Source organism: Typopeltis vanoorti, chromosome 10 (assembly GCF_054136105.1).
Source record: "Typopeltis vanoorti isolate ZY-2024b chromosome 10, IOZ_Tvanoo_1.0, whole genome shotgun sequence".
NCBI classification, from domain to species: domain Eukaryota; kingdom Metazoa; phylum Arthropoda; class Arachnida; order Uropygi; family Thelyphonidae; genus Typopeltis; species Typopeltis vanoorti.
Genome location: NC_143558.1, coordinates 16,661,448 through 16,689,154, shown reverse-complemented (window position 1 = coordinate 16,689,154; position 27,707 = coordinate 16,661,448). Strand labels below are relative to the sequence as shown.

The window sequence follows — 27,707 nt, the reverse complement described above, 5'->3', positions numbered from 1 at the left end:
TTAAAGGTCAGGATTATGTTAGATCAAAAATAGTTATAGAAAATAAAATAACAGAACAGATAACACAGTTTAATTATTTAGGCTGCATAATAACATTTCTAAAAGATAAAGATATGGATGAAAAAATGAAGAAATTTCAAAAATCTGTGGAACAATTAAAAGGACACGAATAAAAAAACAAGACAAGAAACTCAACTAAAATAAGCTTGAGAGATGAGATTTTTAAGAACAATTAAAGGATGCACAAAATTGGACCATATAAGAAATGAAGATATCAGAAAAGAACTAGTATTTATAACATAAATGTAAAGATTAAGGAATACAGAGAGAAATGGAAAGATCATCTATTTAGGATGGAAAGATATCAGCCACCAAAAGAGTGGATAGATATAGACCAAAGGGAAAGAGGGGGGGGGGGGAAATCAGCGATAAGATGGAAAGACCGGTGAAGCTGGAACCAGCAAATGCCTAGTCCTTGAAGAGAAGAACTAATTTCATGAAATTAGGCTTTTGTCATGGTTGGCATCAAGCATAAAATAAACTCTAGTATAAATTAGCAGAGTTTTGGTAATTTCATTATTGTCCAACATGAAACCACTGCTCCCCACTTATGAAGTGGCTTGAAAAAGTTCAATGTTTGATTTGTGGAGTAGGCTTTCTGAAACTGATAAAAGAAAAATATATATATATAAAACCAATAAAAATAGGGGGTGGGGAAATACATTTTGAAAAATTATGGAGACAACTACGTGTTAGAGTAAAACTTTAGTTTAATATGAACCAAAATCAACACTCTACGTTTTGACCTCCATATCAAAGTTTATATTAAACTAAAGTTTTACTCTAAAACGATAGTTGTTTATATAATGTTTCAAAATGTATCCTGATCATGTAAGCATGAAAGAAAGGATAGGGGGAAAAAAATCACTACGTTATCCCTGGTGTACTATCATCATCAAATTCCTGCCATGTACCCTTAAGGGGTGTACAGGATATGATAGTACTGCATGAAAAAAATTACATTACTAACTTCTAATCTACAATTTTCCTCCAAATCAGTCTGTTACTTGTGAAGACTCCAACATTATCAGATCTTATATTTCTATCGTCTACGGCACTTTGTACCGTATCAATCCACCTATATCTTGGTCTTCCCCATTCTGTTTAAGTGACCATACCACCTGAGATTAGCTCTGCTAACGCATTCCTGGATGCTGACAATGTCATGTTCTTTCCTAATATCCTCGTTTTTAATATGATATTGCCATTGATGCCATCTATTCACGCCTATAATCTTTCTCAGGATTCTCATATCTGCGGTCTCTAGTCAAGTGTTTTACTTCTGACCCAGCTCTCAGATCCATAAGTTAAAACTGGTTTGAACACTGTCTTGTATACAGCTAATTTAGTGTTCCGACTAATTTCTCTCTTATTCCATATAAATTTATTCAATTGACTTCTCACCATACCAGCTTTGCTGATTCTGTTGTCTATTTCTATATTTTCAATTGACATTTTCAATGATTCTGCCTATTTTCATTGTCTTTGTCATTTTATTGCTGACCTTCATACCATATCTATTACAACAGTTATTCAATTTAGTCAGAGAATCTTGCAGACTTGTAGCAGATTCATTTAGAAATATAACATCATCTGCATAAAGCAAAGAACTGACATTAACATCTCCAATTTTGATATCATGTTTAATACCACTTTCCTTCATAATGTGATCCATATAGATAATGAATAACAAAGGGGATAATGTACATCCTTGTCTCACACCAGATTTAACATTAAACCATCTTCCTGTACTTCCTTCAATTCTAACTGCTGACTTACAACTCAAATAAAGACTAAGTATTGCTTCATATAATGCCCCATTGACACCATATAACTGCAGCGTATTGAATAGCTTCTCTCTTGGCACCTTGTCATATGCCTTTTCCAAATCGACAAAACTTAAATACAGATCTTTGTTATATTCCCATGCTTTCTCGACTATTTGTCGTAAAGTGAAGATCTGATCCTGAAAGCCTTTATTTGGCCTGAATCCAGCTTGTTCTTCATCAAGCTTTTCTTCCACAATTCTTCTCAACCGTTTCTCAAGTATACTTGCATAGATCTTGCCAGGAACACTCAGTAGGGAAATACCTCTATAATTCTCACGTTCAGTTTTATTTCCCTTTTTATATATGGGAACTATGAGAGCTCTACTCCAATCATCGGGAATGCGTCCTTCTGTCCAGGCTTTCTGAACTATGCAGTGCAGCCACTGTAGGACTCTTATACCACCATACTTCAGTATTTCTGGTCGAATATCATCTAATCCTCCTGCTGTCTTTCCACATTTTAACCTTTTAATGGCTTTTTCTACTTCAAGTATGGATATGTATTCCTGACTGCATGCCTGGTCAGTGTTTTTTACCACTGTGCTATCACTGCTTGTTTCATTTAGCAGTTTTTCAAAGTAATTACTCCATATACTTCAAGGATATCTTTTTCTCCCGTTTTCATGTCACATTTATCATCTCTAACTCCTTTTACAGTACTCTTTTCTCCATTTCTAAGCTTCTTTAATAACCTCCAAAATATTTTGCCACCTTCTTGATATTTATTTTCTATGTTCTTGCCAAAGTCCTCCCATGACTTTTGTTTAGCTAGTTTTACACAGTGTTTAGCTTTCTTACATTTGTCTCTGTATTCTCTAAGAGCACAAGCTGACTTATTTGCCAAGAACTTTTGATATGCTTTCTTCTTTTCCTTCACTGCCTCTTTAACTTTCTGTGTCCACCATGGAGTTCTGATTTTTCTATACTTGCAGACAACCTCACTACATGCCTCTCTGGCAGAATCAATGTTTTCTTCAGAGTTTGCCACTGAATCTCCAAGGTTTGATTCCTGTTCTCAAACTCTTTCATTTTTTTTCCCCCAATAAACTTTGCGTATTTTAGTCTACAGTTGACATCTGAGAGCTGCTCAACTTTTATTCACTTTAAAACTTTCTTACGTGTTATTCTTTTCAATATGAAATTCAATTTTATCCTGCTCAAGACTAAATAGTGATCACTTCCAATTTCAAATCCTCTGTACACTCTGGTATCCTGCACCAGGGAGAAAACATCACTATCAACAATAACATAGTCAATGAGACTTCTCTTATGTGTGGATAGGCTTATGTGTTCATCAGACATGTTATGATAGGTTTCACGGTATAAAAAGAACACAGATGGTTAAGAAAATAACTATATATTAACTTAAAAGCTAATATTTCGCTGGTAATATATCCAGCATCTTCAGAGCACACAACACAAAGTTTGTTACAAAGGCAAGACAACCACAATCCGGTGTAACAGTGGGGACAGTATAAGTGATTGCAGCATGCAACACAAGACTAAAGTCCTAATATGGCGCCATCTAGGTTAAAAAAAAAAAAAAAAAAAAAAAAAAAAAAAAAAAAAAAAATCAAAGTTTTGAAATAGTAGTCCAAATGATAAAAATAAAAGTAATAAATATTAATTTGGTCTTAGGATGACTGTCTCCCAAATCTTTGGTAGATTTATGCAGCCATAATTGTTAAGGTTTAGGGTATGTTTCAAGGCTTCTGTTGATTCCAGGAACAACTTCTCTGACTTGTAGAAGCTTCTGTGCATTACTTTTGTTTCTTTCCAATTGATCCTGTGTGTAGGGGTATCCAAAGCATGGTCTGCCAGACCCAACTTACCATAGCGAAAGTGTCGGATATATTTTTTGTGTTCACTGAGGCGGATGTCCACATTTCTTCCTGTCTGTCCGTAGTAGGCTTGATGGCAAGAACAGGGCACTTCATAGACACCAGGATGTGATAAAGGAGTGCATTTGTCCTTAGGTGAACGGATGAGAGTTGCTAATTTTTTATAAGGTTTAAATACTGTGCGTAATTGGTGTTTGTTAAGCACCCTAGATATCTTTTCAAATGTGCCTTTAATGTATGGGATGGTGATTGTTTTGTTGTAGTCTTCTGTGGTAGATAGAGGGGATTTATGGGTAGCATTTAGTATGTTATCTATTTTACGGGGATTATAACCATTGTTTAAGAAGGTTTGACGTAGGTGAGAAAGTTCAGCAGTGAGAGCAATGTCATTGGAACAGACTGCTCTAGCTCTATGGGTTAGTGTTTTTAAGATACCATATTGTTGAGAAGGGTGGTGGTGTGATTGTTTGTGTAAGTATCTCCCTGTATGTGTGGGTTTTCTGTAAACAGAAAATGATAAGGAACCTTCTGGAAGACATGTGATCAGTGTGTCCAAGAAAGGCAGGCAGTCATTGGCTTCTAGTTCCATTGTAAAGTGGATTTTAGGATGCTGGCTATTTAGATGCACTAAAAATGTATTCAATGTGTCTGGGCCATGTGGCCAAATGGCAAACACATCGTCAACATAGCGTAGCCAGAGGCTAGGTTTGAGAGTGGCTGTGTTGATAGCTAATTTTTCCAGATGTTCTATGTAGAAGTTGGCTAAGGGGGGGAGAAAGAGGTGAACCCATAGCTGTCCCATCTAACTGTTTGTATATTTTCCCTTTCCATGTAAAATAACCTGCCTGTACTGTGAATTTAAATAGCTGGTATATATCTGGGGGAAATTGTGAATTTAGTAAGTTAAGTGTTTCAGTCAGTGGTACATTAGTGAATAATGAGGTGATATCAAAACTCACCATTAGGTCTGAACTATTTAAGGTGTGGTTTTCTAGAGACTTTTCTTATTCCTTGCCTCTTCTCTCCATGTGAATTTGTGCACATTTTTATGTTGGAACATGGTGTTAGTAATAACCAGTCCATGTCCTGAGCAGAAATCCAACAGATATTTGCCATTATTATTAGCTTTGCTCTTTTCTCCAAATTTTCCCAAAATATTTTTGTATGTCTCACAATCATTTCCTACTCTGCTATTTAGATCCCCAACAAGGACCAACTTTTCCTTTTTCATTGTTTCAAGTTGCTTTTTCTAAAGCCTCAAAAAATTCCTCCACTTCTACCTTATAGAACCTTCTGTGGGGGGACTATAGGCACAAATAAGTCTCATTGTCCAATTCCCCATTCTGATATTTGCCCACATCACTCTACTTGAGACTGCCTGCCATTCAAGAAGATTAGCCTCGTATTTTGTGTTGAATACTATGGCTACTCATTCTTTTCCTTGATTGTCATTGCCTGAATATAACATTTTGTATTTATTGCCCAGAAAGATCTCACCAGTTTTTGTCTTTTTTGTTTCAGTCATCCCTATTATGTCGATCTGGTACTTATCTAATTCCTCAACTAGCTCCATTTCTTTGCCATTCAGGCTTCTTATATTGATAGTACCGATCTTTAACTCTGGTGATGTTGAGTTGGGGTGTGTTTTCAGATTTGTACGGTTTACTATTGGTTTACAAATAAATATTTTATCGGTGGAACCCATATGAAAAAAAGCTAAGAAAAATATGTTACCCTGTGGGATAGCATTAAATCTTATTTAACATTCCCTTTGTTTGCATAATGCATGAATCTCAATACTCTAAATCATATGATCGTTCAAGATAAAGAGTCTTATCCATAAAAGCTTGGCTGTCAATAATGTGCATGAAGACTTCTTTTCGTATCTGTTCCATTCCAACATAGTTCTACATCCAGAGTAGCAGTGTTAACATACAATGAATTATCCCTTTTGGACTATGATTACTTCAAATCAGTAACTTCTGGTTAGTGAGACATGAAAAGCATCATGTAGTATGCAAGAGAGTGCATAACTAAAGAAAGATGTGCATGATACAATGACAAGAAATAAGCTCTGAAATAAGTTTTACACACACACACACACACACACACACACACTAGCTTATTTCATTTGTCTAAGTGGTCATTCTTTTCATTTTAAATATCAATATCGTATTGTCTTTGTAGCAACCCAGCTTAAACTGTTCTTAAATTCATACTCTTAGAGACATTTAGATTCTTAACTTTAGCTGAGTTATTCAAAAGTGTCATTACAAATTCCAGTGCTTTGGCAAATCAATTACATTCAGAGAATGAAATTTTTGACAAGCACAGTAGTATGTTTATTGTCATGACCAGTGCCACACCCAGAGGGGACTTCCTGGTACCCCCCAAAGAAAAAGGGAAAAAAAAAAAAAAACACTAGAAAATTTTCCAAAAATCTTTTCCTAATTAAAATTCATTTTTTTTATTTATGTTATGTCGTGTCTTCTATTTCTATACTACTTACGAATTAGCAATCATTGCAGATGCTCAGTCATAGGTCATATGCGTAGTGTGTATTCTCAAATCATCTACTCAACTCATCCCCCTCCCCAAAGATTAAATCCTGAGTGCACTACTTTTCATGACATATAATCAGAGCCATGACTATAAAAAAATACGGTTTAACCAATCCTGGAAAACTAGTTATTGCCACAAATGTCACAACAGAGAGGAATAAATTCTCTCACCACTGACTTGTTCTAGGTCTTGTGACCTTTTGTATGTGGGTCAGACATTTTTATTACTATTATATAACACCTCCAGGGAGTCCAAGGACTCATCGCAGGAGAGCATTCTATTCGGCTTTGCAGGGGCGAATTCTCCATGCTTGCTGCGCAAGTTCATTAACTGTAATATTTATTTGTTAATAAATGCATGCATTTATAAGCATTCCATTTAGGCTTTTATTTTTGTAGACAGTAAACATCTTAAGCTTTCGTGGCAATAATTGAGCTTCGAGTTGTGTATCGAAGGCTGATGCTTGCTCATCCAGTCAAAGTTACCTTGGCTTGCTCGATTGGAGGAGCTTCCATGTCCTCGCATAGCCATTTCACGTTGTCTAACTCTGTTGCTTAAACACAGGCCATACGCAGTCAACGTAGCTCTAGCCAGTGAACTTCTGCCAGCCTTTACAAGTGTGCGTGTTGCTTGGGAAAATTATATTACAACCAACTTTTTATGATGATGTTATTGACCAGTTCATAAAGAAGAACCGTAGGGTAGAATTTGTATTCAAGTAGCTAAATTGAAAAAGAACATTTGTAAATAAATGTTGTATTTGTATGATTAAATGTACATAAATTTCTAAATACAGCAATACCTTGCATCGTCTGGGTAATCGGTTCCACCGATATCCCGGACTGTTTGAAACCGGATTGATCGAGGAACTAAATACATACAAAAATGATAATTGGTTCCAAAAAAAATATTCTCCCTGTTTTTCAATAAATAAAACGAGATTAATTAATTCAAATGTCTTTATCAAAAATAATTAAACAAAAAATACATGTTTTTCGTAATTCATTTTTTATTCTCTAAAAATTGCAATATCGATGTCTGCACATTTTTCTTCTTTAGTTTTTTTCTCTTCATACATTTCTTTGTAGCAACGAATTGCATTGTTTATTGTTCAGCAAATTGTAAGGCTGCGTTCAATATTGGGATCAACTTCCATAATATGCTCTGATAAGGTTTCAACCATTCCAATAATTTTTGATAGTTGTTCGGCTGTTAATTCTCATGCAGTTACTTCAACACAGTCGTCGTTGTCTAAGTTATCCTCCCACTCTTCATAAGCTTGTTGTTCATCCATGTTAATAAGTGTTTCATTATCCAGTTCATCAGTGTTCAATTCAATGCACTCAATTATGTTGACGGAATCTAACTCTTTGAAACCAAGTTGCTGTCCAATTTCCACTTCAGCAAATGAGTTTCAAAACCAATGAAATCATTTGTGCAATGTGGTATGATGTTTCCATACTGCTCTCATATTGCTTACTGTTAATTCATGCCATGCTTTGCCTATATTTTCGATAACGTTTCTGATGTTGCTCTTCCAAAATTCTTAAAGTAGACGCATTTTCTCCATTTGTAACTTTTATGATGTTATTATGGCTTGCGAAAAACTGCAGCGCAAATAATAGGCCTTAAATGTCACAATGACACCGTGATCCATTGGTTGAATCACCGACGTCGTATTTGGTGGAAGAAAAGTTATTTGTACATTTTCAATTAAATCACAAAGACCAGTTGGATGAGCAGGGCATTATCTAAGATCAATAAAATCTTAAAATCTAATCCTTTTTCTCTGCAATAACGTTCTGTTATAGGGCAAAAATAGTTGGTGAACCAATCTTCAAATAAAACTCTTGTGATCCATGCTTTCTTATTTGAACGCCACAACACTGGGGCATTTTGATACATTTTTAAGAGCTCTAGGATTTTCTGCATAGTACACAAGCATCGGTTTTAATTTGAAATCCCCTGCTGCATTTCCACTTAATAACAGTATGAGACGGTCTTTTGAAATTTTATATCCAGGGCATGACTTTTCATTGGCTGCTATAAAAGTGCGTGATGGCAACTTTTTCTAGAACAACCCTGTTTCATCAACGTTAAATATTTGTTCATCTTTGTAGCCACCTTTCTGTATGATTTCACTCAATTCCTTCAGATATCTTAAAGCAGCCTCTTTATCTGCACTGGCAGATTCACTAACAATACGAACATTGTGAATACCAGTTCATTACTCAAAACGAAAATCCAACCCACGACTTGCCGTAAAATTTTCACTAGTTCCCTCACCTTCGTTTTCTATATCATCAATCAGCCTTCAAGTCATTGTAAAGACTTGATGCTTTGGCTTGAATTTACATTTGACTAAGTGGAACTCGCTTTTGAGTTAAGTCTTAGATCCATATGGATAATAGCCGCTTCGTATGTACCATTCGAGTGCTTCTGGTTTTAGTCACTATTTTTTATAAATAAGAAGCCGTAGCCATACCTTGCGATTTGTATCGATCTTTTTTTTGACAAGTTTTCGAACTGATGACTTGTCCATTCCTTTTTCATGGCCTATTTTAGCAAAGGATGCACCTTCTTCATGAAGCTTGATTATATCAAGCTTTTGTTCTAAATTGAGCCATTTACGTTTCTTGTAGTTTTTTTTTAAATGGGATTAAAATTTAATTATCACAAATCAACTTTACTGGAGATCTGTACATCGAAAACTGATAGACATAGAAGTTAATTCAACATTAAATTCACAAACGTCCACTGCTTACTCGTACTATACATTGCTTACACATTAAGACGTTGAACATAATGCTGTGTTTATATTCTCGCCGAGTTTAGGTACATACATATACAATGGGGAACCCCCTAAAAAAAATTTAAATATCATATCGCATAACTTTAAAACCACACAAAAAGAGACTTGACTGTATAAAGGGAAAACACAGAACATTTATGTATAAAAAAAGTAATTTTGTGTACTTATATTTTAGGATTTAAAACCGGACTATAGTGAATCGAACTGACTGAAGCCGGACTATGCGAGGTTTTGCTGTATATAGTTTTAAATGGTCAGTAATTCATTATTCCACTAATCAGACTTCAATCACACCTCTCACTCCCTGAATGATAACAAGAGCAAGCGTGAATTTCAAGACCAGCATTCACCCCTGCTGCTTTGCTAAATACATCTCACCCTCTCCACTGCTACTTAATTCTCCTATTACCATCAACACCATCTACTGTCCATCATCACCATCAACAGTATTTTTTTTGTCTGTAAATTGCATGGGTTCTGAATATAACACATAAGATATAAAAATAAAAAGTTATGTTTAACAAAAGTATGAATATCCAAATTTCCATGTTTATTTCTCAATTGCAAGTCAGTTTGTTTTCTGATTTTTTTTTTCAAGTATTTCTAGTAAAGAACTAAGCTGACTGGGAATTTCTACAACTAAGAATGCAAAAATAGCAAATTAGTGACTACCATGACAGAGCAAAAATTTTGACACAAAACGTCCAGTCAAAAAAAAAAATATTATTTTTTCACTAAAATCATCCTTGGACTGAACAAATGCTACATTAGTATGTTTTAAATGATTGAAAAATGACCTAAAATGCTGCTTCATTTTAGTAAGAAAATGTTAATAAGAAAATTTTAGAAATTAATAGAAAAAGGAGATATTAATCTGTCCTTATTTCATGACCAAATGTTCATAACTTATTTCATAACCAAATTATAGACAAAATTTAAAACAAGAGATCAGAGAGTTTATGAGAATTCAATCCTTAGCACTGCACTACTTAAAAAATGAAAGCTCTGCCCAATAGTCCATAGATTTGCCTTTTATTAGTGCTTTTTTTTACTATATATAATATAATAAATAACCCCAACCATTCTCCAACCACACAAGATTTCTTCTTTATTAGTGACTTTCAAGTACACTGTGAATGTTGTTTTCCCTTTAGGTAATATTGACTACACTACAATCTGGTACTGATTTCTTTTCCCATGGGGCAACACTGACAGAGCTAGTCTAATCCATGGGTTGTCTGATAATATAAGAATGTCAAGTGAGATGATCTTCGTGAATTCTATGACTCACCCCCTTGGTTGAATTATCGATTTCAACCTTCCAACCTAAATATATCCATTGAACATATCACAAGTAATTCCTACTGGTATAGAAAGATTCATTTCCCACTTTAATTCCTGTTCCCTATCTAAGCCTTGGTTCTCCAAAAGGTGTGCCAAGGCTGTTCAAGAAAACCAGCCATGCTGTAACTGGCTTTCATCCCAAACTCAATCATCCTTTACTGCTTATATCAAGGCTCAAATAGCCTATATGAAACCATCAACACATCCAAAATTGATTTAAAAAAAAAACTAAAAGCAGGAAACATGCATCATGCCTAAGTATTCATGCTTTCTGGTCTACTGCCAAAAGCAACTGGCCATCACTTTTGTCCAACACCAGGATGGTACTTGCATCATCACCCAATCTACTTGCTTTGTATTTTCCTCAAATGCATGCACAGTTAGTCTATGTAAATGTCTCCAAAACATTCAACACTCCCTTTGACTTTCTAAGAAATAGAAAAGAGATCAGATGAATCTTGACCAAATTAGATACCAAAGATTCCTGCTCCTGATGGCATTTCTCTAATTATTTTGAAGGTTTCACTCCTATTCCAAATCACCTTTTTATGCTCTCTTATTCCACACAACCTTCTTAGGAATGAATAACCCATTTCCAAAAAAGGACAAAAAGGAATCTCTCTCATAAACTAATCCCCAACTAAAAAGTCACAACACAACCAATCATAATATACAAACTATGCCAGGATTTCCTCAATAAAAACTCACTTTCACATCAACTTTACTAACATGCTTGGCATTAACATCAAAATTAATGACATCTGCCATCATATCATTCAATTTCTCACCTTAGTTCTTTCTAGTTATGATGAAAGCCATTAACACTCAAATCCTACACTATCTCAATACTATATTCAGTACAGAATGAAGCAATTAGACTGATCAATGATTCATCTCTCACCAACTCATTTTCATACAGATATCTTGTCTCTGCTGCATACATCCTCTATAACAACTTCCATGGTCACTGTTCATCTGAATTGGCCTCAATAATTCTCCCACTCTGTACTAAATCTACTAAAATGCATGCAGCCACTGATATACCCCTTCATAGTTCAGCTTCAAACTGATAGAATAAATTTCTTTTCCTACTCATTCATTCCTTCTACTGCCATCTGCAACAATCTTTCCCTCTTATGCATTTCCCAAAAAATACAACACATACAGGTCTTCAAATGAAATTTCTCCTTTCACATTCATGGTATACTATCAACTAACACCTTTTATACCCCAAGAAAGCAGGCAATGCCATTTAGCTCTAACTTTTGAAGACTAGTGAGCAGCTAGTCTCTACACTTAAACTCTGACTGTGTAACCTCTGATTTACAGGATCAACATAAAGACTAAAAAGGATAAAGTTCACCTCTGTCTTTAGGCAATGTTTACCAGATTTCTTGCGAGTATAATCGAACATACTTTGGACAGAAGTCATTCGGGGGGGGGGGGGACATCAGCAGTACACTTAAAAATCAAGTCAGATCTTGCACAACATTGTATTAAGACCAAACAAAGCATCACCTGGAACAACACTTGTCTTCCCCACAGAAGCAGTTTTAAATATGAACATCTTTCCAAAGAAATTTCTACACTGTTACACTATCTGAATGCCTGCCCCTCTATCCCAAATGTTGGGAAGATTCTTATCCAAAATAAAAATTCTTGTAGATAGGCTTTACATTGGTAACACGACTATTAAATTAAGGAATTTACAATGTATACTGGAATATTAATTAAAAGAAACTTTAACAAATACCTCCTATATTTTGGCAATGTCACATTGCTATCTTCAGATTAATTTTGCCCTGTTATATAGTGTTTTTATAACCCCATATTGTTGTGAGGGGGGGGGGGGATTTCTGGTGAATGTATCTGCCTGTATGGGTAGGTTTTCTGTAAACAGCCTGATGGATCCTTGGCTTTCTCTATTTACAGAAAACCTACCCATACAGGCAGATACATTCACCAGCAATCCCTTCCAACAACATGGGATTATAAAAACACTGTATAACAGGACAAAATTAATCTGTTCAAATGACAATACCCTAACCACTGAACTAAACCACATCCTTAACACTTTCTTAGCCAATGGCTACAACCCCCAAAAAATATTAAACCAGTTAACCACAACCCCCCCCCCATTCATAGCAAAGATTACACTAAATCTATCACCATTCCCTATATCCAGGGCACCTCTGAAAAGTTAACCAAAATCTTAAAAAAAATTACCTGATTTTTTGTTACAAGCCATATAAGAAATTAGCATCCCTTGTCCGCTCCACCAAAGACCAGCCACTTTCCCTAGACCTACCTGGGGTATACCAGGTCCCTTGTAGCTGTAAGCTGTCCTACTTTGGTCAAACAGGCAGGACAGCAAATGTCAGGATTTCGGAACACAAAACTACATCCGATTTCACCAATACAGCAACTCTGGGCTTGTAGACCATGCTCTGGATACCTGCCACAGAATACATTGGAAGAAAGCCATGTTAATACACTGCAGCAAATTTAAATATGAAAGATTGTTTGTGGAATCAGCATCAGCTCTAAAAAACTTTCTTTCCAAGCCTCAACAAATTTGGGTGCATGAGACTGTCCCAAATTTGGGAAGTTTGCATCTTGAGAACTTCAGCCCAACAGCCAAGCCAACCCAATATAGCCCGTTGGGGGGGGGGGGGGGGGGGGGGGGGCACCTTTAGGACTCTAGGAACAACAGTAGTTTTCTCTCTTCTGCTTCATTTGCTTTCTGTAGTGCCTGCATGCACGTGTCATAGTTGTATGTTCCCATGAAGATGGCAATGTAACATTGCCAAAATATAGGAGGTATTCATTAAAGTTTCTTTTAATTAATATTCCAGTATACGGTGTAAATTCCTTAAATAATTTAATAGTCATATCCAAAGTAAAAATATCAGAATTATTACTTATTGATTTGATATGAAGCAGACAGCACTTACCGTTATAGGTTAACCTGTAGCAGGAGGTACGTTTGCTACAGGTTAACTGACTGTTGTGTTTGCCTTGTACTCTCTCTCCAATATGCTTGTTTATTTTATACTGATGACATTCTGTTAGTTTTGGTATGAAATATTTGCCAATTTTCAATAAAGTAATGTGTCTAACACGTTTCATTCTTGATTCTATTACTTTACTCTGACCTGAATAGAGTTAAGAAAAAGATGTTTTTACCTTTTGTTTTTATGTCTTATTCATGAATTTTAGGTTCATATGGTATAGTGCAAAAAAAAAAATAAAATAAAATAAAATAAAATTTTAAAAAAATACTGCACTTTGAAACTCCCTTCAGCTCATGCAGTATGAGATATGCCGTTAACTATATGCACATTAATAGAAGAGCATGTGTAGAGTCTACGCCATTACATTGCTGTAACAATGATGCTGACATTGAAAAAAAGATATTTATTGTTGAGAATTATTTTCATTCATACGGAGTTGGTAGAGCAATGGCCCAAGCCTACATGTTTGTGAACAGTTTGTTCGTCATTTCCATAAGAATGCCACAAGCAATAGTGTCACCATCATCTCCGTAATCAAGAGGTTCCAACTTACCGGGACTGTTTTGCTGCAATGCAAAGAACATTTGGAGAGACCACGAACTGTTAACACAAATGAAAATAATGATGTGTGGTTAGAGCAAGTGTTACAATCTCCAAAACGCAGTCAACACCGAACAGTGATAAAACTTGAGATACCGAGGCAGTCATTAAAGAGAATCCTTAAGGAGCTGGGTGCCTTTTCATACATCATTTCGAACTGTTAATCTCATTTCAGGATTCACAGAATTCCCATACCCTCCACATTCTCCTGATCTCACTTCACCTGATACCTTCATTTAGGGTATGTTGAAGGAATGAGTATTCCACCATGATCAGCCTTCATGAACTGAAAGATAAAATTGCATGATATGTTCAGCAATGTCCTCCCAAATCTTGTTCTTCAAGATGACAGAGAACCTTCACATGTGCTACAAAACCCATCTTGAAAGAAGGGGCTCATTTCAAGCACATAATCTACTGTCATTAATGCTTTATTTGAGCAAGATTCCACCGATGGCTGTATGGATGTACATATCATATGCAAACATATTTATTTGTTAATAAACCCATTTACTCCATAACGTATTTTTGGTTATATAATTGTTGGTTATTCCGTACTTTTTTTTTTCCCCTCACCATACTGCATATTCAAGTTCTTTTTTAAATTAAGTATTTTGTAGTATTATCCAATTAAAATATTATCCATGGCTAGGTACCAACTAAGATTACAAAAGTGAATTTTAGCAATATTTTGTACTATTTATGAAAACAACATTGTATTTGTAGATTTAACTTGTTACCTGGATTGTCACAGTTCTTACAGAGGTCAAATATCATTATTATTATGTGGGGCCTTGGACTCCTTGGAGGTGTCACAATAATTCTCAACAATCGAGGGATTGTTGAGAATTATTGAGAATTGTTGAGAATTCTCAAAAATACTAGTGATGGTGCTTGACAACTCCCCATATCCACTACTTGATCCACCAACTACATAGAACACAACTCCTATCATCTGCACACATTGTCTGCTGCCAAGCACCATCACTAGTATTTTTTTTTCTGTAAATTTCATGTGTTCTCCTGGCCAATTTGTCTGCATGTAGGATAACAAACCAGAGTTTCTAGTGGGGAAAACCCTGCTATCTCCAAAAGAGGTCAGCTAATTCACCTTCAATTGAAAAAGCCCATATAAAGATTCCTCTCATCACAATGAAAATCGAACGGAGTTATTTTCCAATCAAAGTGCACAATGTACCTTTTCATTCTTCCAACTGCACTATGGAGGTGATTAATTATGCGAATTATTTATGACAATTCCATATAAGAAAACAGTAAGAGTGTTGATTTAATGCACTTTCTAATTACCCATGATGTTATAACTAGGAGCAATTGGAAAACTGTTGGGTAACAACTAGGCAATAGCCATTATTGCACACAATACCATTCTGGTATGAACTAGATTCCCTAATAGCATCAATAGATTGAGCATTTTACTCACTCAAGCTTTTCAAATACTTATTTGCTATGGCTGCCCTTGAAATAAAATATAGTGATAGTTGAATAATAGGATTCTTTTTTTTTTCTCTCGCTGGTATTTCAAATAAGGGCTTGTCTATAAATTACATGATGCCATTTTTCTGATTTAACTACATCTAGATTTTCTCATAGAGTTCTATATCCAGCACTTTTTTTTTTTTTTTTTGAGGGGACAATACTGGCAACTTTATCGACAATGACATGGATCGGTACGTTTATAAATATGTAATATTCAATAATTTTTACAGGTTTATCTAGTATGCAAATAAGCTTATATGATAACTACCAGGTTTTAACTCATATGCTTTTTGTTTATGCTATGCATAAATGTACTACTTCTACATGTTTCGCTGCCCATATGGCTAACAGCATCTTCATCGGGGGGTTGCTTAACGTAGATAAAAAACCAACAAAAAAATAAACTTTTTCCAACAGTAGTTAATTTATAAATTGAAAAGACTGAAATGATAGTTTAATTGCAAGTATCACTACATGTTACATGCAGTCTCTACATTGTTGTGTAAATTTTGTCTGTCAACTCCTATGCCAGCAATCACAGACAGTTTACACAACAATGTAGAGACTGCATGTAGCATGCCTAATGATATTCGCAATTAATGGCCTCAAAAAACATCATTCCAGTCTTTTCAGATATTAACTGCTGTTCAACTTCCTGATAATGCTGTTAACCATACAGACAGTGAAATATGTAGAGGAAATGCATTTAGTATAAATAAAAGAACATACAGGAGTTAAAACCTGGAAGTTATCATTCAAGCAAATATGCTTATAGTGAATTGCACTTAGAAAAATAAAATAAAAGCAAATAAGCTTAGTTTCTTTATATTTGATATATAAAATTTGTATTAAAAAATGTTTGTTTAATTTATTTTTTTATATACTTGTACAATAAATTTAAGCTTATTAAACTGTTATATACTTATTGTTCTTATTCTAAAAAACATTATTACACTGTATTGAAAATAAAAGCAATTATTTTTTTGTTTTGTTTCTTTTTATATCTTTTTAAGTTTCAATTTTTTCTATTAGAAAATGAGTTTTACAAAAAAAAAAAAAAAAAAAAAAAAAAACCATTCCATATATCTATTGGACTCCTAATCCTACTGTCATAAATACTGATCTCACCCAGATGCATAAGTATGGATTAATGATAATTGAATTTTCAAGCACTAAGGATTTTAATAAATGTCTATACATACTTGGAACTGATGATGAGCCTGATGGCATTTGATCATCTTCCTAAATGAAACATATGTATATTGTAACAGTATACAAAAATGCACATGTGATACATAAATTATATTTAAAAATATCACTACCTATACTCAAATTTTAATAAATATAATATTTTAGATGCAGTTAAAAAAAAAAAAAAAAAAAAAAGACTATGTACTTAACAAGTCCCCATGTAAACAATAGGGCATCTATTCTCAATGAAGGGAAAGTCATATAGTGCATTATACTTATGAATGAAAAAAAACCTTTTGAACTGTTAAAAAATTACAAAGTGATAATCTGCACAAAGTTTAAGATTCTTTTATCAAGAGAAAATTAACTAAGTTAATTAAATACAATGATGTGCAATGGAAAATTGTGTAAGAGTTTAAACTACTTATTACCACTTGATAGTTTTGTTGTTTAAACTGACAACTAACTTTGTGGCAGTATCTTTCATCATCAATTATGACTTATTTACAGCTATGGGAAACAAGTGAATATAAGAATAGAAAAGTAACGATATATGCAGTTTTGTCTAATACCCACCAAATAACATGCACATGAACCCACACCTACCCACCTCCTTTTATTTTTCACAAGATGTTGTTAGATGCTCTCTGCTATTCTTTCTATTGCTTCCATACTGCACTTAGAAGAATGAGACCTAAGCCCTTCAAATAAAAAAGACCTGGGTTCGATTTTTCACGATGAGAGCAATCATTATATTGGCTTTATCAACTGAAGTTGAGTTAACTGCTCTTCATATGGAGGTAGCAGGGTTTCTTGTTCGCAAACATATAAACTAGATAAAGAACAGACACAATTAAAAACAAAATACTGTACAGTGTGTATTAGATGGAGCAATAATTTAATAGGACATTACTGAGTGTGGATTTTTGGATTGCACTTGATCTTGGAGGATAAATTAATCTTTTTGTGAATAACGGATAGGTTTTAGATGAAAGATAAGAATAGCAAAAGAACTGCAGGCATTAAGGATTGGATGTATAATCCTGTGTATAAATCCGATATATACAGGGTTAGTGTAAATAATCATTTAACTTTGAAACATTCATTACAAAACAAGTAGAGAAATGATCTGCACTATACAATAGAATTTTTGCATAGTGATATGTTTCTCCATTAAATAAATAGTCAGGATACCAATTGTCAACCTGGTTAGCTAAAGGATTAGCATATGTGCTCTCCAACTAACAGGATGCAAATTCAAATCCTACCATGAACATGGCTATTTTGTGATTTGTCTTTAGGTGAGGAATGAATTTCACTGCCCATTGCAAAACTACCATCCAACTTACTAGATGCCTGAAATAGCTTGTAAAAAGTTCCATGTTTGATCTCTAGGGTAGCAGCTTCTGGATTATTTTAAAAAATACAAAAGAAAACTATCCACCCGACTCACGTACTAATAAACCATTGGTTTACAAACCTCACGTGGGGGAGTCAACACCTATGCTACAGATTATATTAGCTTATATACTGTAAACAGTTAATCTGTAACATAATTCTGCATTCTGAACTGTTTAGCCTGATTTTGCTGGCAAAAATTGTTATTTAACTGCTATATCAGCTATGACATGTTTACATGTCAATAAGAACATGGAAGAGAAATGTCCATTGCAATTAAAACAATCTGCGTATACCACTGAAATAATATGGTTACAAAGCATAAATTATTTGATATACTTCATCCGTCCATATGGCCAGCTGGTTAATCCAAAACTGAGATGACTCAACAAATTTTAGTAAAGATCCGCATTTTAATAAAAAACCATTCATAGACAGATGGAATCTAAAAAAATGCTTATGTATTTTGCAAAACATACCTAAAAATTGAGACACACAAAAATTAAAACTTAAAAGAAATTAATATCAAAAGAAATTAAAAGGTCATTATCATACTAAGATAACTGGGAGGAAACCTCCATAACAGTCTTCAAGGAAGGAGGAGAACCAACAGTTATGGCCCTAAATACAATCCTCACCATCCTGTGATGCACCCAATTAAAAAAATTTGTAACTTTACCAACAAAACTACATTCTGCATGGCTTAAACCACACATAAATATAATGTTACAGCACAAATATCATGCTAACTGAAGCATCACTTTAGATTAAACAAGGATCTCCACTGTTTTGTCATCCTGTCTTGGACACAAAGAATCTTTATCGGGATTTTTCAATTGAAGGTAAGTTAGCTGGTTGCATAAAGAGGTGGCATGGTTTTCTCTCCTGAAAACTCAATAAAACAGTTTTTCATCCTACCAAACAGGCAAACAAGCCAAAAGCACACAATTGACAGAGATAATACACTGGCCTCATAGCCTTGGTCACTTCAGCTGTAAATACAACAAAATTTCCCAAAGATGATTTGTATCAAATTAAAAAGTACAAAGAATTGTATCAGATAATTTATAATTTCCAATAATAATACTTAAGTTTTGACTATTATAAATTAAAAAGTATGTAGTCATTGGGGTGATTACCAAAATTTATTTTGACATGATGGTGTATGGACTAACAAAAGAAATATCAGCATTATTTAGAATCAGTCAAAAAGGTTGAAAATGAAACAAAAAATTTCAGGTATATATTCAGCTATTGTTCAGGGCTCTTTAATGTATTTTCTGGGACATGTTCTCTCCTTTTTCAAATGGCAACTATTAGCAATTGCAGTAACATTCAGGACTTAATGGGAAGAAAAAAGTAACACTTGATACTAAGATTTTCATGCAATAAATATATACATTTTTTATATACGTGGGTGGTCTGAAAAGTTCTCGGCCTCAACCATAAATGGCAACACTATCGGCAAGATTTTTTTTTTCTAAATTGGTACATCTGTCATAAGCATCGGTGTGTGAAATTGCAAGTCATTCTATCATGTAGTTTTTTTATATAGCTTTCAGAAACCAAAGTGTTGTCTATATCCCTTGAAATGGATAAAATTGAGTACTATGCTGTTATAAAAGAGCATTTTAATGCCAAAAGAAATTCATTAGAAGTTCATAAAAGTTTATGAGCACACTTCTCCTTTGTTTCTGACAATTAAAAAATAGGCTGCCGAGTTTAAACGTGGCCCTACCAGCCTTGAAGATGATCCACATGAAGGACGTACAAAAAGTGTAACACCACCAGAAATCATTGATCAGTGCACAATAAGGCATTGGATGACCGGCGAGTCAAAGTGCATGAAATTGCTGCGACTATACGCATTTCAAAAAACGTGTAGGATACATTTTGCATGAAGAATTGCAAATGAAAAAGCTTTGCACAAGATGGGTGCTGCACAGATCAGAAACACACTGACATGAAAATCTCTGAACAGTGAACTTGAAACATTTTAACAAGAATAAAACTGATTTTGTGCATCAATTTATTGCTATGGATGAGACTTGGATTCACCAGTACACATCAGAATCCAAACAGCAGTCAAAACAGTGGACAGAAGCCGGTTGTCCAACGCCAAAGAAAACAAGGTCATGGCATCGGTGTTTTGGGAAGCTAAAGGCATTTTGTTTATTAATGATCTTGAAAATGGCAAAACAATAACCCAGGAATATTATTCTGATCTTTTAACCAGACTAGACGAAAAAATTTGTAAGAAAAGACCTGGTTTGAAGAAGAAAAAAATAGTCTTTCATCAGGACAATGCACCTGCCCACAAAGATGTTTTGGCAATGGGAAAATTAAGGGATCTGCACTATGAATTGTTAGAACATCCACACTATTCCCCAGGTTTGGCTCCCTTTGACTTCTATCTCTTCCCAAAACTAAAACTCTTCCTTGCTGGTCAGCGTTTTTCTTCAAATCAAAAGGTGATTGCAGCTGTAGAGGGGTATTTTGCAGATCTTACTGAGAACCACTATAGGGACGGGATAAAGGGGTGACCATTGCTGGAATAAATGTATTAGTCTTAAAGGAGATTATTTTGAAAAATAAAAATAATTTTGAAATTATAAATTTGTTTTTTCATGTTAGGCTGAGAACTTTTCAGACCACTCACATATATATACAGGAAAATATAACAGCCAATCCATTTATATAAATGGATTTCGTGTAATATTTTGTCAGGCCTAAAAGAGGAAAGTATTGGAGGGAATAATCACATCGCAAAGAAGCTGAAGAAATGTCTATATAATTCAATCATAATCTTAGTCAAGATTCAAACCTTGAGATTCTCAACCACAAAGGACATTGTCAATACTGAATGAGCTACGGAGACTCCCTTTCAGAAAAATAAATCTTTAAATAAATATCATATAGTTGTTTGACTAGTTTTTTTTGGGGGGGGGGGGGATTTGATTTCTAACTAAGATTATGATTAAAGTATAAAGAAAACTTAATTTAAAATGCACACACACACACACACACACACACACAGTGAACTGTTTAAAACTGACATGCGATTCAGCATTTCCATAATTAGACAAAATTAAGGAAAAAAATTAATTCTAAAACTGCTTTTTCAATTCAGATACAGCATTTATATGCAATAAATGATTATAAACTTTTTTTATTATATAATTTTTTTTTTACCATCAAAATCATACATTACAGTACAGCAGGTTTTCTTATTTTGTCCTATGAATGACAAACTATGTTAAAAATACTAGAAGTATAAAAACATACTGTGTGCAATCAGATTAATATCTACTTAAAATTAAAGCCACCCTGCACAAATGTGTAAGGCTACACATTTGTGTTCAGCTGTGCTGTCTCTGAGACACAAATACAGATTAATCCAGCTGAATATTCTCATAAGTGTGAAGTGAAGGATTATCACACCTCTTAATGTAGATAATCAATGGCTTGCATTTCTTATTTACATTACTTCAAATGTATCTTCAAACCAATGTCTATATTTTGGTGGATATGAAAAGACTGTCTGGTAGGAAGATTAATGATGCTACTTATCCAACATCCACCTGATTTAATCTCCTGACCCAAGGTATGAAAGTCCAATACTACTGCCCTCAAATGCTCCTTAACAATTTCTCATGCAGCACTAACATTTTTCCTAACTTCTTATGCCATGGTACTATTCCAAGCTATCTTCTATGTTTGTTGCAATCAATGCCTCCATCTTAACTGAAAATTCCAAAGGTTTAGCTTCTCAAGTAAATACTCCTCTCCACTGGAAGCAAAGTGGTTACAATGGTTAGGGATAAATCCTCTAATGCCATCACCAGTTCCAGTTATCACCTTGAAATCCTAGGTTCCTTTCATCACATGCTTTTTCACATAAATATCTCTTGGCAGATGCATAAATTCCATTTTTCTTGTTGCCATATATTCTTTCCTAATTTCAATCTGCATCCATAAGTGAAGCTCACCATAATAATTACTTATCTTGCACTCATTGAACTAATTTGCTGATGCATGCCCTCTTCATCTTTCTCTGCATCCTTAAGCCAGTGGTATAGCAGCAAGTGATATTTTGCCTTGTTCTATCTCACACCAGATAGCCATTAATGCTCTGATTCATGTCTTTGCCTTTCTGTTGAACTTCTATCCTTGCTGGCTACAGTTCTTCAGCTATCATTAACAATATTTCTCCTCTCATCCTTTCTATCTATCTTTCCTGAAAATACAATATCCCTTACATTCTATTCCTATAACTATCATCTTCTGTCAACCAAGTCTCACTAATGCCATTAAGTTCTAGCAAAGTAAAACTAACCAACGTCAAGAACTCCTCATCCTCCTTATTCATGATGCTGGTTTATGGTGCATGAACTGCAATATCCCCTTGCACTAACTATCGTGTAATGACTGTCTCATTCAAATTAGAGGCCTGAGGAATTATATTCAGCATTTTCTGATCACTCACACTTCTGCATTCCATCCCCAAATTCAAATCCGTTCAAGAACAATCCAGAAGGCATATCATATGTAAATTGTTTCATCCACTGAATTCACTCCAGGCATTTCAAGCTGCACAGTTTCTCATGCTCAACCTATGCATTAAAATTGGTTGAAAAAGGCAATCACTGCCCTTTTCAATTCATTCCTATCATATTATGGTAAAAGATTTACAATCTTAATTCTCTTGCTCTTATTTTTCACTTCTGCCACCAATTTTTTCATATCTTCTCATATTCTATACTTGTCACCTTTTAAATCATTCATTATTCAATCAGCTCTTTTAGCTTTCTCTTGTTATTTTAATAGTGTCATTAAAATCTTCATACAAATTATACTAGACAATCCTTATTTTACCCAACTAAGAACATGGTGTTTAGGCTTACACGGTGTTTATGTTGTTTCAGGAAATTGAGAGTAATATTTTTCCACAGTTAAATTGGCATCTTCAGTGAAAAATACACTTCTATCAACAGTGCATGCAGGCAGACTTTGGTAAATGAGATAGAACAGGAGAAATACAGGAAGAACTATAGTCAAAATAAATTAAACATGCCAAGAAATTAACTTCTATATACAAATAGCCTAGTCATGAAAATACCTCACATGCTAACTTTGTTTGCTTACAAATGGATAAAGGATTAAACAAGAATACAATTTCTTGGCATCTTTATTTTATAACCAAGTGAAACAACTAGCTCAAATCCAGAGTATTTTAATATGGCATTACGTCTACTTACTACTTGTGTGTGAGAAATATGTGGTATCTGTATTATTTCAACCTTGGTATCTCCTCTGGGTCTGGCTCCAACTCATGATACCTCAATAAATGTTGACACTAGTCTGGGTATCGACCTTTATTGACCTAAATTACAGATGCCAAAAAAATTATATTCTTTTTCCACGAAAAATTATATTCCACTTGTTTTCCTCTTAAAATTATATCCTCGATCCAAGTGTAAGCAAACAAAGTTCATATGTGCAATTAATATAAAGTCATTAGCCTCTATATATAAGTAGCCTAGTTGTGAAGATATTTCATGCACAAACTTTGTTTGCTTACACTTGGATTGAGGATTTAATAAGAATATAGTTTTTTTTGGCATCTGTAATTTATCATCTTCATCATCATCTTCCTTATACCCTCTTTTACCTTGCGGTGTCGAGGGTCCATTGATCATCGGACCTCACTCCGTTTTTACAGGATAAGGTGGTCAGCCTTATGCCCAGGTGTATCCTATGGCCTGTAGTGTTGAGTTCTCAATGCCAGTTTGCCTGCTTTGCAGGATGAAAAACCCCAGAATAAACTGGGGAAAAAACCCTGCTGTCCACGCCCAAGACTGGCTAACTTGGCTATGGCTGAGGAAGATCCTTCAGCTCCTCACGTCACTGACGGGAATCGAACCTAGAACACTCCTTCCCCAGGCATATGGTTGCGAAGCGCATAGCCACTAGGCTAACCGCGCGGACCATCTGTAATTTATTATAAAATAAATAACCAAGTGGGGGGGGGGGGAAAAAACTTTCAACATAGTACTAAAACTAAGCCACCTTTTGGCTTTGGTTGGATGTTCCTGGCCATTGGGCTGATTGTCTACAGATGAGGACTCCCTATATGAGAAGCAGTTTGATGCATCCATATTTGTTCAGGTTGTGATAGTTCATGAGGGCTGCAACAGATTGAAGGAAAAGGCTCTCAAATTTAAACTTGCTTCACTGAATTATGGTGGATTTTTTTCCATTGATGCTATGACAGATATCCAGTTATGCTCTGCCAAACCTGAGTGGCCATAGTGGTGGAAAGGAATGTAGTCTTGGTGTTCTGATATTGGCTATCTCACCTTCCTAGTCATAGTATGAACAGTTGCTGTTGCAAAGGGCCTGGTGGATCCAAACCTTCATCCATGATTTGCAAGTGACCACGTGATTGTGTTTTTTTGAGATCTTGGATACTTTTTTCGGAGAAGCCATGGGTATAAGGAATAATAATGGACTGATTTGCTGTATGTTTGGAGAGGTGGGGGGGGGGGGGAAGAAAGGGATATAGAGTGTCAATATTCTTTTTTACCTGGGGGAGGCAATTGGCTAAAAAGTGGTTTGTATATGACCGAGTTCTGTAGTGAATGCAGTGCTATCAGAGCAAATTAATTTTGCCCCGTGTACTAGGGGACTAGATATTGTTTGGTGTATGTGGGGGAGGGATGATGAATGTATTTACCTGTGTGTGGTGGGGGGGGTCAGATTTTCTATAAATAATGAATGTCAAAGATCAATCTAATTGTCTTGTAACTAGGGTATCCAGGAAGAGAAGACTATCATTACTTCTTATTTCTGCTGTGAACTGGCTCCTCAGATGTTCAAATGGGAAAAGAAAGTGTTTAAGGTGTCTAAGGCCATCTAGCAAAATGGCAAACACATTGTCTACATAGCATAGCTAAATTGTAAGTCAGAGGGGGAACAGAGTTTGAGGCATTCTTTGCAAATGGCTCCATAAAAAAGTTTGTTATGGGAGGGAGGAGGTCAATGGCTGTGCCCTCAAAGCAAATGCCATCAATGCACTGAACTGCAGCAAAAATTATGCTATTATGCCCAGATACATACCGAATTAAAGATTTCATGTGTGAAATAAAAGAATCTACATCCTTCCCTCTAGTGAGGCCAACAATATAAAACTAGATGTAACCAACATGCTGTCACAGGCAAAATCTCCTCAAAGTAATCTGTCCCAACAGAGTATAAAGCGCTACTAAATCTCAAAAATAACCATTAAAATAAGCCTGAAAGCAGATAAGAGAAATGCAACTAATTCTCTAAACCATTCAGATTACAACACAAATATAACCTCATTCTTAAACCAGTCTACCTACTGACAACTAAATGATAACCCTCACTAACACACAGAAAGATCAATGATCCAGACTCTTAAAAAACATTACATCCTGAGCAGCAGAGGTGACCAACAAACTAAAATCCTACAATTCCAGACCTCTTCCCCCAAATAAATATGGAGTTTGAAAAATCCATAAAGAGGATGTACCACTACATTCAATTGCAGATGGATATAGTGGTGTATCCTCTTCATGGATTTTATACTCATCCACCTACAAATTAGCAAACCATTTAGCCAATGTGCTCTCTCATATTACTGGCAACACCTTTTCATATATAAAAAAATCTCAGCTCATTTCAAGTCCAGAACACAACACCTTACCTTCCTCAACACAGACTAAAAAGTGGCCAGTTTTGATATCTCCTCTTTATGTGCGAATGCCCGACACTTTTGCTCTAATTCAAGCAGAATTTCCTCCCAATATCTCAGTCCTGTTTCAATGTTCACCATGAACTTAGGCTATTTTGTTGGGCAAGAAAAATTCTACAAATAGAGAGCACAGTCGTGGGCTCATTAATTATCTACTGTGCTCTACATTGTCAATTTCCTGAAACAATACAATGCATCAGAATCAACATATAAGCCTATGTTGTCACTGAAATGGTATATCACTGAAATGAAAAATATGTAGAAAAGTTTTAAAAATAATAAAAGCAAAGAAGCTCTCAGCAAGTACCAATGGTAAAATCTGGTGGGGGGAAGAGGGAGATTCAGCCAGTGAGGCATGGTGAAGTAGTACGCAATAATATAAAAAGTACTGCATTAATATAAAAAGGATATTGAAGAAAAAAAATGTTCAATTTTAACGAATATCACAAATTAAATATGGAAGCAAACAATAGAATAAGCAAAGTTAGTGTAGTGAAGGAACCAGCTGAATAAATTTATATGGAATATGAGAAAAATTAGACAAAAGGCCAAACTAGTAGAACCTTGGTGTTTTGTCCAATTTTAACTTAATAGATCTGAGAATCAGGTTGGAAATAACTGATATCAAAGATTAGAGATCACAGAAATGAGAGTTCTAATAAAAATTGGAAAGGTAAATGGATGGCATCAATTGCAAAATATTAAAACTCAAGATACCAGAAAGGACACCGACCTAAAATGTTAGCATTCCAGAATGTATGAGAACAGCTAATCTAAGGTGATATAATCACTTATGCAGAATTGCAGAGAAAAGGTTACCAAAACAGGATTTAGTTTCCATGATGGCATGAAAAAAGACCCACAGGAAACCAAGATCTAGGTGAGGTTGATGCAGATAGTAATGCTTTAAAAAAATTGAAATGCAAGATCTAATAATACTAGAGACATAATAAATAACAGGCTGTTGGTAAGAAGATAGTAATAATGTGAACTTAATTATGTAGTACTGTCATATATCCTATTCACCTACTTGATGGTACATATCAGAAAATTTTGATGAAGAGAAATTAGGACTTCTGTAGATAGGATTAGCCCATGACAGTCCACTGAGTCTTACATATTGAATGAAAATGAAAACTCTAGAATTAGCTTTGGTTTTTAAAACACATGCTCAACTTTAATATATAATTCAATTAAGCTTCTCAATTTAGGAGCTGTAAGCGATCAATCTTACAATCAGGGCTACCTTATTAATCTTTTGTTCCTCCTCCTAAAATTCCTATGTTTGTTTTATGATCATTTTCAATCTAGAACTTACCTCGGGGAGCATCTGCCAACAATGATAAAGTTTACCATGAAGCCTCAAAATGAAGAATTAATCATAGTGTCATCTTCTATAATGTACTGAATAATTCAGTGTTCTTAGAATATTATATATATATATATATATATATTAGCTCAGTAAAAGACTGAATCTCATCTTTAGTTTTTAAAACTAAAATCATAAATTGATTAGGCTATTATTTAGCAATATCATTCAGTAATAAACACATTAATTGATTTTTATAAACAAGTAAATTTTTCCCTGAATTCCCTGTCAAAAAAAACTAAAGTTCGGAAGAGAAACAATATTGATCAAAAATTCTTTCTTCTATAACTGTTACACTTTACATAAACACAAGATTTCACTATACCATTAAATGTTTCTAGGTCTATTTGTTGCAGGATGAAAAATCTTGGAGAGGAAAAAACTATTACCTCTGTATGAGACAGACCAACTCA

The 27,707-nt window shown here is 34.7% G+C and overlaps 1 protein-coding gene across 1 annotated transcript in view; it reads right to left on the bottom strand.

Annotated features, from left to right (window-relative positions):
• Sirt2 (NAD-dependent protein deacylase sirtuin-2) overlaps positions 1–27,707 on the bottom strand; it is a 164,325-nt gene that overhangs the window by 110,917 nt on the left and 25,701 nt on the right. The window contains exon 3 of the mRNA XM_090399304.1: positions 16,762–16,801. Coding sequence (XP_090255430.1) covers positions 16,762–16,801 — 40 coding nt within the window. The remainder of the gene's footprint in view (positions 1–16,761; positions 16,802–27,707) is intronic.